The 20,003-nt window shown below is 41.0% G+C and overlaps 1 protein-coding gene across 1 annotated transcript in view; it reads right to left on the bottom strand.

Moving 5' to 3' along the window:
- The window catches only part of Morc1 (MORC family CW-type zinc finger 1), a 173,457-nt gene that overhangs the window by 7,071 nt on the left and 146,383 nt on the right, over nucleotides 1-20,003 (bottom strand). The window contains exons 21-24 of the mRNA XM_032899303.1: nucleotides 10,467-10,536; nucleotides 7,686-7,752; nucleotides 4,735-4,884; nucleotides 559-646 (exon numbers count right to left, since the gene is read on the bottom strand). Coding sequence (XP_032755194.1) covers nucleotides 559-646; nucleotides 4,735-4,884; nucleotides 7,686-7,752; nucleotides 10,467-10,536 — 375 coding nt within the window. The remainder of the gene's footprint in view (nucleotides 1-558; nucleotides 647-4,734; nucleotides 4,885-7,685; nucleotides 7,753-10,466; nucleotides 10,537-20,003) is intronic.

The raw sequence follows: 20,003 nt of genomic DNA, 5'->3' as shown, positions 1-20,003 counted from the left end.
ACAAAGAGTAGAACCATGAACACCTCAGAGGGCTGAGCTATGCAATCATTAGCTCGGCATCTCAAGAATAGAGGATGAAATCAGAAAGTCTTTGTTTGGTAGGAGAGAGTTGTGGTGGTTTAAATGAGAATGGCCTCCACGGGCTCAGGTTTGAATGCTTGGGTCCTCAGTTGGTGGAATTGTTTGGGAAGGATTAAGAGGCACATCCTTGTGTCACTGGGGGTGGACTCTGAGGTTTCCAAAATCTCACGCCATTCCCAGTTAGCTCTCTGTGCCTTGTGCTTGTGGATTAGAATATGAGTTCGAGTTCTTAGTGACTGCTCTAACACCACACTTGCTTTCCTGCTGTCATGCTTTCTACCTTGACAGTCATGGACTCGCCCTCTGAACTGTCTTGGTCTCTGAGATCTTCTCAACCTTACTATGCCTATGATGACAATGACTTCTCACGCACTGGTATGGAATTTCTATCTCCAGTCACTGAAAACCTTTCTATATATTTCTCCTCTGTGTTCAAGCTGTTCCATCAGTAACCCAGTTCCAAAAAGGCCAGCTTACCTCAGGATTTGTTATGAGTTCTTCCACAGATGTGCACTCAAATTCAGATGATAGTTGAAACTCAGGAACAAAATACAGAAGAATCTCCCTAAAAAGACAATCATAACAAACACAGTGTACCCAGACAAGAGAGACAGCCCTCGCCCTTCAGAACAGGGTTTGTCTCTTGCATGTTTAACTTCCTGGCAGAGATGGATGTTAGTTCCTATTAAATATTTTGTTTTCACCACTGACATCAAAGTGCTATGCAGGAAATAGAGGCTGGGGTTAGGGACTTGAGTGCGGTTATGAAAGGGCAATAGGAGAAAGCCTCTCAGATATGGAGATGTTCTGCATCTTGACAGTGTCAACATTAATACCTTGATTGTGGTTTTGTTCTGCAGTTATTCAAGATACTTACATTAAGCTAAACTGAGAAAAGGACACGCTTTTTATTATTTACTTGAGCCATTCATTTTTTATTTATTTTAAAGTTAAAAGTCCATTAAAACAATAAAGTGAAAGAAAAATCAAAGGAGAAAAAGAGGATAGGAAGGAAGGAGCAACGAAAAGAAAGAGAGAGGAGGAAAAGGAAGAAGAGGAAGAAGATGAATAATAAGAAAAAGAAGAAGGAGAAGGAGGAAAAGAAAGAGAAGGAGGAGAAGGAGGAGAAGAAGGAGGAGGAGAAGGAGGAGAAGAAGGAAGGAGAAGGAGAAGAAGAAGAGGAGGAGGAGGAAGAAGAAGAAGGAGGAGGAGAAGGAGAAGGAGAAGGAGAAGGAGGAGGAGGAAGAGAAGGAGAAGGAGAAGGTGGAGAGAGGGGAGGCAGGAGGCTCGTTAGATAGTCTAATGGGTAAAACAGAAATAAAAGGGCTGGTGTTTGGATTTACTGCATCCATATAACTGTTGAGTGAGTATAGTAGGCACCATAATCCCATTGCTCCAGAGGCCATCTGTACACACACACACACACACACACACACACACACACACACACATACATACATGCCACATACATGTGACAAACATGCAAAAACATACAAAAGAATACATAACCACAAATACATCCTTGCTGGGGGGATGGGTGGCAGAGTCAAAGCCAGAGGCAGAAACAGAAAAGAAATATTTAAAAAGATTGGAAGATTTGCAATACTAGAAATCTGCATTCCAGGAAACGTCTGCACCTGTGTGAGTATTCTTTTCTATAGACAATTCAGTGTTGAAAGCTTCCTGGAGAAAAACAACTACTAAGTCTATTCACTTCTCCCCAAGAACAAAGATGTTTAACTACCCAAAGCAATTCCCTTCATTAGAGCCTGTGGGGCTAGTCTTAAAATTTACAGATGGGCCCAAGGTAGAAACACAACCTTTAATCCTAACACTTGGGAAACTGAGGCAGGAAGACTGACTTCAAGAGCATCTTGAGCTGCACAACGAGATCATGTCTCAAAGAAGAACAAAACAGAAATCACATATGGATTTTGGTTTTCCCAGACCATGATGTCCCCTGGTCTGAAGATCTTTTATTTTGTCAGTATGTATCATATTTTTCTGGGATAAATTATATTCATGATACATATTTTATTTCTAGGAAAACAGAATCTAGAAATGTATGGCCAGCACATCTGAAAAGTGTGTGTGTGTGTGTGTGTGTGTGTGTGTGTGTGTGTGTGTGCGCGCGCGCGCATGCGCGTGTGTGTGTTTTCTGATGCCTTTTGTGCCTTTCTAAAGCAAGTTGTGGCTAAATGCCTCCTCCTTTGGGAATTCTGTTCCCCAGACTGACTAGACAGAAAGATAAGTGATACAACAATATGCAGTCTCTAAATACACACACCCAAACCTCATTTTTCTGCAAAATTAATTCACTGCCCCTGCAGAGTCAAACACAAAAAAGGAAAAAAGTAACAAAAGCTCATACCTGTAAGTTCTGATTATAACTATTTAACAAGTCTTAAAACTCCCCTCAGTTACTGGCATGGGTCCCTTTCTCCTATGGTATTCATTAAGGATTTTTCTTTTGTTCCAGGGTTTATCTTATCTAACTTTTCTCGGCCTATCCAACTTCAGGTTTCCTTTACCAGACACAGCCAGCTTCTAATCCATTGGGGACCCCTAAAGGATTTGTACCTGTAAACATGCCAAAAAACATCCTAGGAATCAGTGCTTAATATGATGATCTGGGGTCTGATGAGTCTGTGTTCTCTAGGGAGATGGTTTCTGGGAAGGTTTACTTCGCCATTGGTGGCCAACAATAGAAGTGGATGCAGTTTAAGGTTAGTAAACTCAATCGCATTGCCCTCTTTTGAGCACATGGAACTCTAAGTTAAAGTTAGTAGTACCAGTGTGGCACTGACATGAAGAGAAAAGACTAGCCAAGTGAAAAATAGGGAAGATGGCGAATCTGAAAAGAATGTTTATGCAAGCAGAAAAAAAAGTTAAATAACAATACATTCAACTTCTGCTACAACACGCTCAGGCAGATCTTTCCTAGTCAAGCAATAAAGATACTCACCTCTGTGGTTTTAATTCATAATAGTTCTTGGATGGATATCTAAAACATTATAAAGTCACAAAATAATAACTATTGCTATCAAGAAATTCTGGTTTGTTTTCAGCAATGTCCCAAATCACATATTATATAATCATATCCACATATTTTAAATGATCTTCACATATTTATTCAGATATATACAGGTATATATACATACATACATATGTTTACATATATATACTTATATTTATATACATATGAATGTAAATGATTGCATATTATCAAGTTTTAGTAACCAGTTGATATGCCCTGAACTTAATATCAGTAAATAAACCTGATTAAATCCACAGCCAGTTAACTACAAAGCAAAGGGTAAGAAATAAATGGTCCTCTGGAAAATGCTGGCAAAGGATAAAACACTGTAGGGAGAACTCATTCTTCAGACATTCCACTGGCAGGCTTAACAATATGATACAGACACCCATTCATCCATCCATCCAAAGTCACTTGACTAGTGGCCTTTACAGTTTTATAACATCTGTACACAGTTGGGTGTGCCCTATTCCTATCTCCTTTCTAGATGACTGTAGGACTGCCAACTCAGACACAATGGGTGCTTAACATAGCAAATGAGGAACTTAGTTCTAGTGGTTTACCATTCCGTCAACCTTGTCCCATTACATAAAACCAAATGCCCTTCATTCTGGAGCAGGAATGCTGTTAGACATGACTCCTGAAGGACAACCTCCACATCCAAGTCAATGTAGCCCTTCCGCCCCTAATGCTGCCACAGGTGCTCTGTACAGCTGCATAATATAGTCTGTGTCTACAGTGGCTCTCCACCTCCTTTCACACACAGGATAGCACCTGGGTTTTAGCAGAGGCCATGACTGACTTTTCTTCCTTCCTCCTGTCCTTCTACTGTCTACTCTGAGAATTCCCATCTTCAAGAGAATTCATCCAGTAGCTAAGAAAATCAAGGCCTTAGGAGACTGTTACTCCAGGGAGGGTAGGTTTTGTGATCTTCCTGGCTCAAAGCCCCCTCACCTAACTCAACAAGTCCTTGAACCCAACAAAATCAATGGTGCTCACTAAGTGAACTGGACTCTTGCTCCTACCATGCCCTCCCTATGACAGCTTTCTGAGAGCACACTTCTCAACGGCCTTCCATTGACAGTATGGAAAACCAACTCCTGTATCTGCCCCATTTAGAAAATCCCAGAATTATCACTTCTTCACAGTTTCTCCTCTAAGAGCTGAGATTATGACATCTAAAGTCTTTGAGTAAACGACCAAAGAGTGAAACTCAGTTTTCTTCTGTAAGTTCCATATCTAAAACCACAAAAATACTTTTCAAAAACCATGAGAATGTCATGAATGTCTTTGTGAGTAGAAAAAAAAGTATGAAATTCAATAAAAACCTTCTTTATTACATTCAAGGAAAAAAGTAGCCTGTGTGCGTATATCCGTCATACTGCTGGGCCACATAACAAGAGGCAGTTAGTGACCACGAGTATCTTTCAAGGGATTATTAACTTGTGGTGTATCTAACTGAATATGGTTATGGAAATAGGTCATAAAAATCATTCCACTGAAAGTATTCAAAAATGTCCCCAATCGGCAGGAAACCAATATAAAACAAAACAGGGTTGTCACTATTACTTCAAACATTCAATGCAGCACATGGGAAAATTAGAAATTATTTTTACCTTAATTTAGACAGCAATTTTCTTGCTGTTTCCTCCACAGACGTGCTTCGAGAAGGCATCAATGAAGAGAGCAGCTGACAATCACCATTCACAGAGCTGACTTTGTGTCCAGAATGTGGACTTAAATCTTCCATTTGTACTCCGGGCAAGCTGGCATTTATGATGTCAAGAACGTTAGATTCCATCCATTTCAGGACATTCCCATGAGTTGTTTAATACGCAGCAAAAGGAAGGACAGGCAGCAATGTAATAGTGTTTCCATGTGTGTGATTATTTAAGACTCTTATAGTAATAATAATTTATTTTCATGCATTGCTTCAAGCTTATAGGATAGCATTAATTAAACAAAATTTACGATAATTCACTAATTATTTAGGACTGCTTGAGACAGTATCTTATCTAGACCAGATTGGTCTTAAACTCACTATGTAGATGATAGTCTTGAACTCCTGATCTTTCTGCCCACTTCTCAAGTTCTGGGATTCTAAGTGTCTGCTATCACACCTAGTCAGCAATAGAGAGTCATAAACCACTCACTTCTTCTCTACAGGAAGAGTCTTAAGTTCCAGGTTATACTTGCAAAGATGCACAACAACAAAATGTGGAAGGGCCAAAGGTGGAAGGAGAAATTCCTAGTGAAGATCTGAGGGAAGAATGTCCCAGGGGAAGAATTAATGACCTGGGGTATCAATCATGTGGGGGTGCATGAAAGAGTGAAGCATGAGACAAGACCAAAGCTTTAGGCATGGTGGGAACACAACAGAACAAGACACCAAAGTTGGTGGAATGAGGCAGGTGGCAGAGAGCAGATGGGTAGACAGGGCAGATGAGGCAGTTTTATTTTCAAGTAGCAAGATTTTTTTAAAATTCTTTCACACTGATACCTATAAACCTCTGCTTCAAACAGTTTTGTCTGATTATATGGGAAAGGCCTTTAAGAATGGGGTAATAATTTATATAATGCAGAAGGCGCCTTGACTACTGTCAAGTGTTTTTTAGCATTAAGCAGACTGTTAAGATGATGAATATTATATAAACTAATGCTTAGTCATCTGTTAAAGAGTATATACACAATGTCCAAATGATCATTAATAGTAATCTCCTTTATATTGACATTTTAAGATTTTTAAAAAGCATTTCAAAGTTGCTAGAAATTGTCTCTGATGTTGACAGTAAGGGTAAAATATTTTAGGTCAGGTCCCAGGACAGCATTTCTTCTGTCAAATGTTCACCGGGCTGGAGACAGTTCTCAGTTGTACAATGCCTGCCTAGCATCCATAAGCACTAGGAGAAACAACTAATAATGGGGCATACCTCACATTAGTATACTGAGGATTAAACGAAATGTATAACTAGTTCAGTTCAGTACTGAGTATTAAGTGCTCAGCAAACAGTATCTAATAACTAGTTATTATAACCACCTTTATCATAGGAACCATCACTTCAGGATTTAATCAATTTCTTCCATTGATTGTTTTAGTTTGATTATAGTTCTAACATTCATTTTATACTAAGTCAACAGGGCTTTCTGTTTCTTTGGTTGCTTGGGATTTTTTATTTTTGTTTTTTTTTCATTTGTTTGTGTGTGTTTATTGTGTTTCCTTTCTTCCTTCCTTCCTTCCTTCCTTCCTTCCTTCCATCCTTCCTTCCTTCCTTCCTGAGACAAAGTTTCTTTGTGTAGCCCTGGTTACCCTCAAATTGGATCTGTAGACCAGGCTGTCCTCCAATTCAAGAGATCTGCTTGCCTGGTTCCCAGAACTGGTAGAAAACTACATCATTTATTCAAATAAACATCAAGTGCCCACTATGGATAGGCATCTGTCTAGCTACTTAGAGACATGGGAATGAAAAGGCAGATTGTATTCTCACGGAGTTAGGTTTATTTCTCACGGAAAGGGCAGGAAACAGCCAAGCAGGATAGAATGGAACTGGTGAAGTATTTAGCAAATACCCCTGGAAGCTGAAGGAATTGCCATGTACCTCGGCACTGAAGCAGGGCCTCTGTGGATATCCACATCTGCCTAGGACAGCTGGAGGCCCCAAGGAAGAGAACATTGACCTGAGACCCAACTATAATGCAAGGGGTACAACGTTGGCAGAGGGCATCCACATATCTAAGTACAGACAGGGAAGGATGTCTACATCATAAATAATTTAGAACTCCTGGGAAACGAAGTAGAGGCTAAAAGGAGGTATACAGTAAGGGTGATGTGTGCCATAGGGAAATTTAAATGTCGCCGTCAAAGTGACAGGGCTATGGCAGGCTTTTGAGTAGCCAGGCAGAATTGGACAAGCATGCTAAAGTGATGTCAGAAAAACAGCTCTGCTGTCTCCTTTGCCTTTAATTCAATGCACTGCAGGGGATAGATGGGGGCATGTAGAATCAGCAAGATATGGGGGCAAGTACAGGAGGCAGAAGAGCCTGCTTTCTCAAAAACAGCCTTTTAATCCCACTATGTATATCTACAATATCTAGTTGGTTTTCAGAATGGCAGAATTCTCATGGCTAAGGAAATTCCAGAATGCAAGGATTATAATAATTACCAGTATGTTTGACAATAAGTTAATGAGCTACACAGAAAAACACTAGTTCTATGACTTCTCACTTTCCCCTTGTGTGTGTGTGTGTGTGTGTGTGTGTGTGTGTGTGTGTGTGTGTGTGTGACTCTCACTTCTTTGGACACAATCCAGTAATTTGAGATGGTTAGCAATTGTGAACAGGAAGTGAAGCTTGCTCCCTTTCAATATTCCCAAATCCTCACAAAAGAAAAGAAAATGTCTGTGGAAAAGGAGAATTTCTATCCTTTTGGATCTATGTTGTAAGACTGGGTGTCATTCTTAATTGCCTTTGTTGCTATTATTTTCTGTCTTTTTCTACTTACACATTGATAATTACTTTTCAGCAGTGTAATTACACTCATTTGTAATCTGTATAATTATAGTATACACACCTTTTCCAGTTAAGTGCTGAAGAATTTCTTTTCACTATTGGAGCATCATCACACAGCTCTTGTTTGTCTTTAAAAAAAAACAGACAAAATATCAGGCTTATGATCATACCATAAATTATACCAATAAAAGAAAGAAAATGCTAGTTCATTAACTAACTGTGTAAAATTTGGATATGTATTAAACATCCACTTGTAAATTATGCCAATTTCAAGGCAATTTATAACACATTCTTAAGGTAATTTATAATACTTTTAATGAAGTCTATAGAAGTGTAATAGTAATCTAAGAACTTCTGCAACCTCTTTTCTATTTTTACTATGCTGGTTGCAAGTATGTGGAAAGCTGATACAGTCTGCTCAAATCACCTCTCACTCCACCTTTCCCTAAGATAACCCACCTGTCCTACCTTTCCCATGCCCCTCTCTCCATGTGATTCAGGTTCAAAGAGTTCTGATGAGTCTGGATGAAAACTGAGTCTCCAGTAGAGACTGAACTTTAAAGCAGGAAGAAACCTGCAGTTTCTAGAAGATCTGTTGATTCAAGAGAACTCAGAAGTGTAGTTTGAGAGAGGGTGGCCATTTTAGTCTACAATTTCTGTGGGGAATTGCATTGCGACTCATGAAGTGGTTGAGCGTGTTGCTTCCATCCCACTCAGTAATTCTTTGTTATAACTGTCCTGGTACTTTTGTTTCATAGAATTAACCACTGACATTGTTTATTGCTACTGAAGGCCACCATAGAACGAGAGAGCAACAGGGGAAGGTTTAGATGATGGGTAAATGATGAGAAACTGCCAACTACCCTTAAGGAAAACATAAAAGAAACTAATTGATGGACAGGCTCTCCAAGCGCATGCTTGGCACCACTAGCTTTGCCTGATGACTTGTATTCAAAGTCAAACAATTTAACAGCACTCAACTAGTCCATAATTACAATCATTGGAAATATTTCAAAATTCATTTTGGCCAAACCTAGAGTGAATATTTGAAGTTAAATATGAATTTTAAGATCAAAATTTTATTACTAATTTTTGTATCACCAATAGGAACTACATTTGATGACAAAGTAGACGTTGGAAATGTCTGTAAAAAACTGGCACTAAAATTCATATGTTGGCTTTAAAATTAAGAGACCATTACCTCCCCCCAGATTCTTTATTATAGAATTATAAATTACTCTAATTAAGATAAAAAGGAAAAGTGTGATGTCTTAGGCCTCACTGATGAAGGTGAAGTTGTGAGTAAATAGCTGATAAGGTTATAGAAGCAACAGAGGATGCCAGGAAGAAGTTGTTGCTGAGGAAAATGACAGCAAAAAGATGGTGTGGATGGAAGGGAAAAAGAGACAAAAGGAGAAAAAAAGTGCTAGGAATGACAAAGTCAAGCATGTTGGTTGAGGGTCACCAAGGAAGGAGAGTAAGAAAGACTTTGAAACTTAGTTTACAATAAGGACAATTGCTGGGCATGGTAATGTACACCTTTAATCTCAGCACTCAGGAGGTAGAGGCAAATAGGGCTCTGTATCTGAGGCTAGCCTCTTCTCACAGCTCATTCCAGGCCAGCCAGGCCTACATAGTGAGACCCTGTCTCAAAACAACCAAAGTTGAAGACACTGACGGTTATAGTGAAAGTACTGTGTGTGTTGCCTGGAACCAATGACAGAGTATTAAAGAGAGAATGCACAATGGAAGCCTTAGAACGGGGCACAAATACTGTACCAACGGAGAATGTTACTAAGAAGGATGCAGGTTTCCCCAGGGCAAACTGTCCAGGAGATTTTTTCTGGCTTGAACATCGTTAGATGACAACTCTTTGTGCTTAAGTTGAAATCTCATCTGAAATGCATTACATCGCATGATCATGAACAAAATAATAAATAGATTTGCCAAGACTTTCTTGGGGTTCTCGGAGAAATCATGAAAGCAGGAAGGAGAATAGAAGACTGAAAATTGAGGAAAACACTATAATTTTAAAACAGATTATGAAAATTGTTAAGTTATTTTCCACTGACGACATGAGTAGAGCCAGAGTAAAGTACATAAAGGGCAGGTTTATGGGGAAGCGGCTCTCTGGTGAGATGGGGTCAGTGAAGTTACCATGGGGAGGACACCGGGGGAGGGAGGGGAGAGAGAGGGGGAGGGAGGAGAGAGAGAGAGAGAGAAACAGAGAGAAACACAGACAAACAGAGGGGGGGGGATGGGGATGCCCAGTGTTTCTGCTGGAGTTCAGGGCAGAGGATAGCTGTGCCGTCCATACCCTGTAACATGTGGGTTCTAAGGGATGCTGGGAGACCTGGAAGGCCAGGTCACTTTGGTATGTAAAATATGCACCTCAGCCTTCTGTTCCAGGTCTCAATCCCAACAAAAACTACTTTCCAAAGAGAACTTGATGTGACCTGGGTCAAGCCTCTGGGAGTTGAAGAGAGTATGGCAGTATGGAGGACACTGTTCCCAGCCAGGAGGCCTCTCTCTGTGCTGTCAAAGCATATTCACCTTCTATCCTTTTTCCTTCTTCTAGAACAGTGGATCTGAACCTTCCTAATGTTGAGTTCCTCATGTGGTGACCCCAACTATAAAATTATTTCATTGTTGCTTCCTAACTGTAATTTGTGAGTTATGAATCATAATGTATCTGATATGTAAGATATGATATGCATCCCCAAAGGGGTCTTGACCCATAGGTTGAGAACTGCCGCTCTAGAACAAGCTTATTCAAGTCCAAATTGCTGTCCCAGGCAGTCAAAGACTGGCCATCAAGCTAGAGCCCTCTACTGTGTTTTACCTGTCTTTGCCAGGGCTACTTCCTCTTTTTCTTGTTTCGGTGAGACCTTGGTGCTGCTTTTATCCCAAACCTGAAAAACAAGTTCCACATTTAAAACTGTGCAAACACATAGGACCTAGAAAAGAGTCGAGTAAAGACTTGAAAAGCAGCACTCACGTCACAGACAGGAGACCATGAGGATATCAGCGCCAAAGTATGATCAAGTTACTGAGGCAGTGAATGGTCACTGGAGATGGCCATACCGGTGGACCCATCCAGGATGACCACCTTTGCAATGGTTCACTCAATCCTAAGTATCACTACAGGCTTTTAAGAAGACCTATTTATTTCTAAAATTGATCTTATATATGGCTTTAATAGTATCTGCAGCAGATGAATCAAGTATTTGATTCACTGGGAATAAATGTGCAGTTTGGGAGAGGTTGATGACATAGCTAAGACGAAGTAGGAGTTCAGCATCAGTGGGAGAAAATGATGGAGGTTGCTTGCTGGGGTGGGTACTAATTCTAGTACTCCAGAGACAGAGGCGGGCAGAGTCTCTATGGGGGAGATATGTGAGGGTGGGAGAGGAATACCATTCCTTAAATTCGTAATCATCACATTGGAGATTCTCCAGGATCCCAGTGACAGGGCTCACTGGAAACAAGTTTACATTTCCAGAAGACAGTTCTATAGATGAGATGAGGGGCATGGGGAAAGGGAGGAGGGGCAAGAGGAAGGAGGGGGAGACAAGGGGAAGGGGGAAGGGCATGGGGGAAGGTGAGAGAAATATGAATGTGACCTTGAAGGAAAAACAAAACTCAGTAAGATGCCTTTAAATATGTTGTACATTTTATCAAGATAGAAAAACTAAGCAGTTAAAAATTAAAAACGTAAAAGATTGGGAAAACAGAAAAAACAGAAAGAAGGCAAAAGTTCCACCCAAGCTCTGCCCTGCCTTTTGTTCTGGAGACCCCAGCCCTACTCCACGCACACTAGACACCTGAGGTGAGGTGTGGGGCGCAGCTTGCTCTCTGAAGATCCTCCATCCTGAGAGTTTCCTTAGCCTTCCTCATGCACACACACCTGCTAACCAAACTTGCCCAGAAGAGGACGTCAAACGGCCTTTTCCCCTCTACCTGGAAACAAAGGTGGATTCCTGCACAACACTCTGGAAACCTCACTGTCTCTAAGCAGGTTAATAGGCACACATGTAGCCTAGCAACTGAGCAACTAGAGCTGTCCATCACTGCCCTTGCTATTCCATTCAAACAGAAAGAAGAGCCTCCCAGGCAGGGGAAACAGTTGCTTTTCAGCTACTGTGGTGCATTTAAAATATTTTCACGATTACACTATAACTATCTGAATTCTCCAGGAAAAGAAATGAAAATGCACATTTCTGAGACTCATTTTGTGACAATCTTGAAAGTGACTCAAATGTGTGCCTTCCTATATTTCTGACATCACACAAAATTAATGGTTTTCTCTGCTGTATAAAGAAAAGCTACATGATACTGTTTCTCTATAGTCAGACTAAATAGGTTTGAGCAGGTTACAAGTAGCATACTTTCCACAGCAGTTAAGAGTGACTGTAAAACAATCTTAGGAAAACTTTGTCTGCCTTTGGATACCAGCACTTTATTCTAGTGTGTGAGTGAATCTGTCCATGGGTATCAGTTTTCTCTGGTGACTTGGCATATGATGAAATAAGACAAGAACTTGTCCAGTGGAAGCATCCATTCTGAACAAAACTGGCATACACCCAGCAAAGAACACTTCTTGTTAGTGCTGCTTTTCTTTAAGCATGTTTTAATTGATTATTTAGGAATTTCACATCACGAACCCCGATCTCACTCACTTACCAGTCCTCCCAGGTCAACCCCAACCCTTATAACCTTCCTACTCCAAGAGGAGGAAGAGGAGGAGGAGGAGGAAGAGGAGGAGAAGTAGGGGGAGGAGGAGGAGGAGGGAGAGGAGGAGGAGGAGGAGGAGGAGAAAGTCTACAAGTCCAATATGTGTTATCCATCTGGAGCATGGGCAAATACCCAGTGGTCAGCTTAAAAAAAAAACAAAAAACAAAAACAAAAAACCCTGGGTCCTTCCCCACATACACCCCTGCCAGAATCCCTCAGTTATGGAGAGCCACACTTCAATGTCCTTATCACAATTTTTAAGAGTTATCTTTAATGGTTTCCTTTCTAGGCTGTTACTTTTGGGGGGTAGTGGGTTATAGAATGGGGATAGGGGTTGTCACAGAAGAGTTCTACATCCCTTTTTCTCAACTGTGAGTATGCAGTCATTGATACCATGACAAAAGTAGCTTCCTTGCCCTTTACACTCAGTAGAACCATGGATCGTGGACTTCCACCTGGTCTCCAGCATTATCACGTGCCAAAAACCTTAGCAGGATCTCTGGTGTCAGACAGATCACAAACATCAACATGGCTCTCTGCTGCAGCATGGATCATGGACACCATCATGGCCCTTGTGGCAGCACAGGCCAAAGACATCAACACAGCCTCGTGGACAAAAGGGCCATGGACACCAATTTGCACCCCAGTGGTAGCATGGCCAATAAACATCAATATGGCTCCAGATGGTAGCATGGACAGTGGCCTTTGGTGGTAACACAGGCCACAGATACTAACAGGACCCCCAGCTGCAACAGGACACAGTCATGGCTGTCAGTGGCAGCATGCACCACAGACAGCAACATGGCCTCAGGTAGCCACACAAGTCACTATCAACATGACCCCCCGTGGCAGCACGGCCCATGGAGGACTTCATCTTATTAGCGTTCTCAACACAGGCTCATGAAGTTATTGGGGTCTTTTTCTCTTTATTCTGTCATTCATTCTACTGTGAGTACAGTATTATTAGTGCTATCTCCACTAGAAAGCAATACAACCTCAGACACCTATTTTATTTATTCCTTTGCTTATTTGGTTTCTTGAGACAATGTTTCACTGTGGAACTTATATAGATCAGGGTATCCTTGAACTCACTTATCCACCTACCTGCCTCTGCCTCTTGAGTAATAAGACTAAAGGTATATGCCACTATGCCTGGCTTATTTCTCTTAGTATTTAGATTTAAAATATAGGAAAAAAATAATTAACTCACTGCCTACATGTCTCTAAGTAATATTCTAGACATCTGTTTCTGTAAGACATTATCTTCTCTTACAATATAGTTTTGTTTAGAGGTCCAAATTTGCTCAGGGTGACACAAGAAATCTGTCTTTTCAATGTTTCCTTACCTTCTTCAGTAGCTGGACTGTGGTTTGCACTCGGTAGTTTGGAAATATCTGCTAAGATTTTTATTTAAACTATAAGACAGATACACCTCCCAAATGGTAAATGAGATTACAATTCAACCTTGGCATGAGTTTAAAGATGCCTTAGCTTCAATTTTGTCTGCCACAAGCATGGTGGGACTTAATGGATCAGCATAATTCTGTGGTCAGGCTGCCTCGCTAGAAGAAATACATTCTAAAGAGAATGTGTGTCCCCTTTATTGGCTATAACGCTATAGAAAGGCTGGACCCCAAGAAAGTAGAATCTCTCTGACAAAGCCACATACAGAAGGGAAAGTGACAACAGCCCCTTCTCAAGATTTAAAACATCACATGGAAGGAAGAAGGGTGGAGGTATTAGGGCTTGCCCAAGACCCATTGAGGGAAAACTACTTATCTTTTCTGCATGAATAGAATCTGAATTCTATTGCTCAGATCTGGGGTGGCAACTGGATGCTCCAAAGTACTCAGTGGTGGTAGCATTCCCTACTGCTGATCTTCCCCATAATGCAATCATTTGCAATTTTCCTGGTAAGCTTGGACTCTTCTCTTGCACTCCAAGAAAAGGAGAACAAAAACAAACAACAGCAACAAGGAAACCCTGACACGTCCTCTTCCTTACTCTGTTTTTCCTATGGATCTAAATCCCAAGCAGTCTGTGCTGACCCCGAGCATCCTTGTCCATACTTTGAAGACTTCTTTCCTCCATGAAACACTGTATAAACTCCCCTCCCCAGTCTAATTGTTTTGCTTTCTCTCAAACGAAGTGCCCACGAGTTTCTTTCTGAGTCCTATTTCCAAATTCCCATATCCTCAAGACAAAGAACCCCCAAAGAAACTGAGAATCCCCTGTAACATCTTTAGATATTAAAGTACTGAACTGTAAGACATCACATACAACACAATGTATTATGTGCCATGCATCTATTCTGATGGACGACTTAGAAAACGTCAACACTGACACATATCTGCATTTATCATGGAATGTGCTTTCCCTGGGAAGCCTCCAATTGCCAAAATGGCCCAGTCACGGTTTCAATGATAAACCAGCCTGCCTCCATGTTAGGCTTGAAAGCCATCTTGTAGTAAAGACAAACGGACTCATTCCTCTTTATGATTAAATCTCTGTGTCTCAAGAATTGGGCTGTATCCCACTTACAACCTTAACTACAAATAGCTCTGTACTGTGTGCTCCAGGAAATGGCAACCATGTTTTTGTTTCAAACTCATCTTGCAACCCCACCATTGATTCCGAAGATTGATGTAACTACTTTATTATGGCCACTTTGCAATCATGTCTTTCTTTCAGGAGGTCGTTATGACCAACTTATTATGCTTATGTTCGACACCTGTAACCCTGCCTATTTTGCCCACCAAATCTGCCATTTAAAACTCCCCTGTCCCTGAGCCATAAAAGCCTTGTCTTCCTTCCTCACATCTCAAACCGTGCCTTACGGGAGGCAGCCCATGTACATGAATAAAAAGCATTGCCTTAATTAATTGTTTGCTTTAATTAATTGTGTCGTGTTGATTTGAGTGGATGATCTTTCTCTTTGAATCTTTGGAATTAACACTGCAGGTACAGGTTCTGAATGCACCTGAGATTTTTATGTGTCTTGATTTAACAATAACAGTCCCTATATAGCAGAACTCTAAGAGATACAGCCAGTCATCAAATGGCAGACACCCCAAATGGTTCAGAAGATCATGAAACTGTTTGAAGAGCCTAAACACGAACCAAGAAGCAGTGTTGGAGGTACACTGACCAAAGAGAAACTTACCAAGGGCTGGACTTTCTTGAGACTCCAAAACAAAGTTCTGAAGTTTGTGTTTGGTTCTGCTTCAATAAGCAGAGGTAAAACCAGCAAAAAGGGAAAACTAGGAAAGTGTCCCTGAGAATAAAGACTCTAGCAGCTGCTAGAACAGTCATCTTTCCTCTCAACTTGCTGTAGGGAGTTGACACCCCAAAAATATATTTTTCTCCCTAGGTTTGACTACCTGTCTTTTTCAGTAAGCCACCTAAAAAGGCCAAATTATGCTAAGGGCGCTGGGGCACACCTTTAAAACCAGCATTCCACCTGAGGCACAGGGAGGAGAATCTGGATGAATTCAAGGCCAGCCTGCTCTAAGGCTACATAGTGAGAGCTTGTCTCAAAAGACAAAAACGACCAACAAAAAGAGGAGACAGGGAGAAGGGGGGGGGCTTAAAGAATGAAAGGCCAAAATAATAGTGAAAAGTAAAAAAAGAGAGAGGGGGGGAAAGGAGATTTTTTCAATGTAGCGACATTATGAAGGGGAACAAAGAGATCTGATCACACCCCAAGCTCATCTCTGGGGTCCTGACATAAGGGAGGCTTTAAAACAGGAAGCATGAAGTCATATAACTAAACACTCCAGCAAGGTACGATACCCTGCCTCCCACTGTCTCGGCCCTGAATCTTTCCTTCAAGGTTATTTGACAAATTTTAAATCTTTCTCCAAGAGCTGAGCCCTCCCAGGGGATTTTCCCTGGGCTTTAGCCATTTTCTCTCTTAGCAGGAGATTTCTAGGGAAATTCAAATTTCCAGGAGTCTATTCTTTCTGCTGGTCTAGAGGGAAGCATGAATCTCTTCAGAATGTATTTATTCCTGCCAGGCGGGCCTGTTACAGGATCAGCTGCTCACTCTGTGAAGTCTCTATGTCAGACGACCAATAAGCCCGGACTGTATGAGGGAGGAACATGGGGAAGAGACTGTGTAAAACCTGATTTAAATGTTGCTAAGAAACTTGGGGACTGGGTGGCATCCTTAAGGTTTTTTCCTTCTCTTCCTTTGTGTCATTCCCCCTCCCCCTAACATTATTGTCAAGGACTTAAAGATATCAGGTAAGTAAATGTCCCTCTGTCAATTCAACAGGCTGTTTTTCCTCTCCATAGTTAACGTTTTGTCACAGGCCCCTCCCTTTCACACGTTCATTTTTCCATTAAAGGTGAGTTTGTAGTGCAATCGAGCCCTGTGAAGCTCCAAGTCCTGCTGTTTGTAGCCTATTTTCTACTGTATGAGAAAGATCTTTAATAAACAAAACAATACATACTCACCATCTGGTGATACGAATTCTGCGAACAAAAACATACCAGATGAGAAAGAGGAACATAAGACCTTGTACAAGCCAGCCACCTGACCCATGTTCCCTGTCCCTTTCCTTCCATTTCTGCTTTGCAGCCGCCTTCCCCCTTTCCCCTTCCCCCTGCCAATATGTCAGTCGCCCTCTGATCACAGGGGCCTCTGGCTCTCTCTGTCTGCGGACTTGGTTTTTCTCCTGGACCCATTCATTTTTTTTTTCTCGCCTCCATTCACTGCTGCCATCCTCAAGCTCCTTTCCTACCTAAAATTACAACTCCTTCTCCTTGCCTCACTTTCTCTTGAGCACATAACATGACCTACCTACCATGCAACATGTCCACTTAGCCATCTAATGTACCATCAGATCCCCGCCCCCACATATCAGGTCCCAGGGAAACCCTAGTTCCCCCAAAGCGTGAATAACCCCAAAATGAGTCTTGGCTCAGCTCTAGCTGCTGTAGGATTGCTGACAGAATTACTCAGGGTAATTCTGTAAGATGGGTTTCTGTCTGCCAAAAGATCAACTCCCTTATTGCCTTGGCTACAGACTCTCTATACACATGTATCTGTTACGCATGTCAAAGTCGATGTTAGCGCCCTGGCCCTTCTCCTCTATTCTAAGCTCTCGGGCTGTTTGTATTGTTTAGATTTCCACACTCTTTACCACATGCACAATCTTTCCCTCAAATATTTACCTCATCTTATTCTTGTATTATTTCCAAGCAGTGAGATCCTACTGTTGTTATCATTGTCTGATAAGGTTTTGGTTTTTTTTGTTTGTTTGTTTTTTTTTTTTTTTTTTTTTTCTCGTTTTTGGTAGGGGGAAGAGAAAAAGAAAAGTCCACGACTAAGGAAAACAGAGTGAAAGCCTCCTGCAGGCTCTGCCTACTTACTGTTTCAAAGTATTGGGTGTATGACTTCCCAAACCCTTCTCCATGGGATTCTGAGCTAACAGGCCAGAGTTCACTTTTTTGTAATAAACATTCCTGTTGTAACCTAAAGTTCAGCCAGAAATTCCATAGAAGAAACATAGAAAGTCTTGCTTGGAAGCTTTGTCTGCATGTATGTATGCACGTATCTATCTATCTATCTATCTATCTATCTATCTATCTATCTATCTACCTACCTACCTACCTACCTACCTACCTACCTACCTACCTATCTATCTATCTATCTATCTATCTATCTATCTATCTATCTACATACCTATCTATCTACATACCTACCTACCTATCTTCCATCTATCTATCCATCCATCCATCCATCCATCCATCTACCCATCTATCTATCTACCCATCTATCTATCTATCTATCTATCTATCTATCTATCTATCTATCTATCTCTATATAGATAGAAACAGAGACAGAGACAGAGAGACAGAGAGAGGGGGAGGAGAGGGCCCACTGTCTCTTCATTTTTTTTCCCTTTCTTAAAATCTGTATCCATTTTAAAAGACAAATATAGGTCTTGCTCCTTCAAAAGTCTTTTTCATTTCTCTAGCACGCAGTCACTCTTTCTTCTTCTCAACAGTGCCTGTGACTACATATGAATGCTACTGTCATTTGTAGCCAAGCAACTATGAGTTGGAGAACAATAGGCCACAGTCTTGATTCTTTATTACCGTCATTATTATTTATTATCATTCATATGCTTTCAATACCTGCCATGATACTTCAAAGCAGAATTCACAATGTAGTTGAGTTCTCACAAAACAAATCTAAGTCTACCAAAAAACACTGAGAACTTTATTAACAAATAAAGGAAACATTTCCATTTAGCAAAACTATAAATCAACACAAAACTGCCATTGAACATCTACTTCCTAGGTATAAAGGGTTGCAGCAGAAGTTTGCTGGGCCACTTCCACCCAATTCATTCGTGACAGACATTTTCTCTTTTAGACATTCTCATTGTCAGAACCAGTACTCACGGCCTCTGGGATCACAACCTGCCCTTGCTTTATCCCATATTCCCCTAGAGAATTTTGCTTCATCTGTTCCCTCCTTCTGGATTACCAAAGGTGGCTTTAGGAGACACATTTCATTTTACACAGGATTATTTTGATTTCATCACAACCAACTATCCCATGCATTCCTGTAGCAACCATGGCAGTAGGTGATATTATTACTTCATTTACAAAATATAAACAATAGCAGGTCAAAATTTGATAAAAGTGGCAAGCAGCATATAGGTTTGCATTTGAAACTGCATCTTCCCTTAAGCTACAGTCTGTCACTTTCCCATAATACAATGCTCCTCCTTGGATAGGATCATAGGTGCCTGTTATTCTTCCCTTTCCTTCAGGGCTAAACTTAAGTATTTTATCTTTTTATTGTCCCTCCCAATCTCTGCCACAATAAAGTTTAGTAAATTTGCCTCCATGATTTGACTCATGGTGGTTGGTAGTTCACTCACAGGTCCCTAATATTTAGATTCAGTCTAAGTCACCCATGAGAGGCTCCTTTGCATGTCTCACACATTCATCTTCTGGCTGTCTGTGCAGTCTGCCGGTCGGCTGATGGATGACTCAGGACAGGCTGAGTATAGATAATTCCCTCAAAGCCCTTGGGCATCTCTGAACTATATCTTATGACAACATTCCCCAGGAATATTTTTGTAGTATTAGAAACAATCTTCATACTTTCCTGGTTCACAATAAGGCACCCAGGAAGGTTGATTAAGAAATGGTCCTCTTGGGCTGGAGAAATGGCTCAGTCGTTAAAGGCTAGCTAGGCTCACAACCAAAAATATAAGAAATGGCCCTATTTCAAAATGAAGGCAACTTTAATATTACTGTTGCATTCTGTGTATGTAACAGTGACACCAATGCAGTTTCTTATAAAAACTTCTTAGGATGCAGAACAAGGAACAAGGTAAATACATCAGAGGTGGGCTCTTTGCTATTCTTTTTGCTTTATATGATTTTGGGTTAGTCGCTCTATTATGTTCCTTGCCATATACACTGATGTCCAAAATTTAGCTGCGGTTCTTCCAGGTCGTCCTCTGGGTTGGATTTTAACCACCCTAAACAATGTCTAGGTGACAACTCAGCCGCTCACCAAGTGTCCCTTGGTTTTTACATGGAAGCACTGTCACTGGTCTGAGGCATTCAGATGGCCCTGGTGCTTTCAGGTAACTGCATGTGTCCGCTCTGAGAGAAT

Source organism: Rattus rattus, chromosome 4, assembly GCF_011064425.1.
Source record: "Rattus rattus isolate New Zealand chromosome 4, Rrattus_CSIRO_v1, whole genome shotgun sequence".
In the NCBI taxonomy this organism is placed as follows: Eukaryota; Metazoa; Chordata; class Mammalia; order Rodentia; family Muridae; genus Rattus; species Rattus rattus.
The sequence above is the reverse complement of the archived record's forward strand: the minus strand, read 5'-3'. Positions and strand labels throughout refer to the sequence as shown.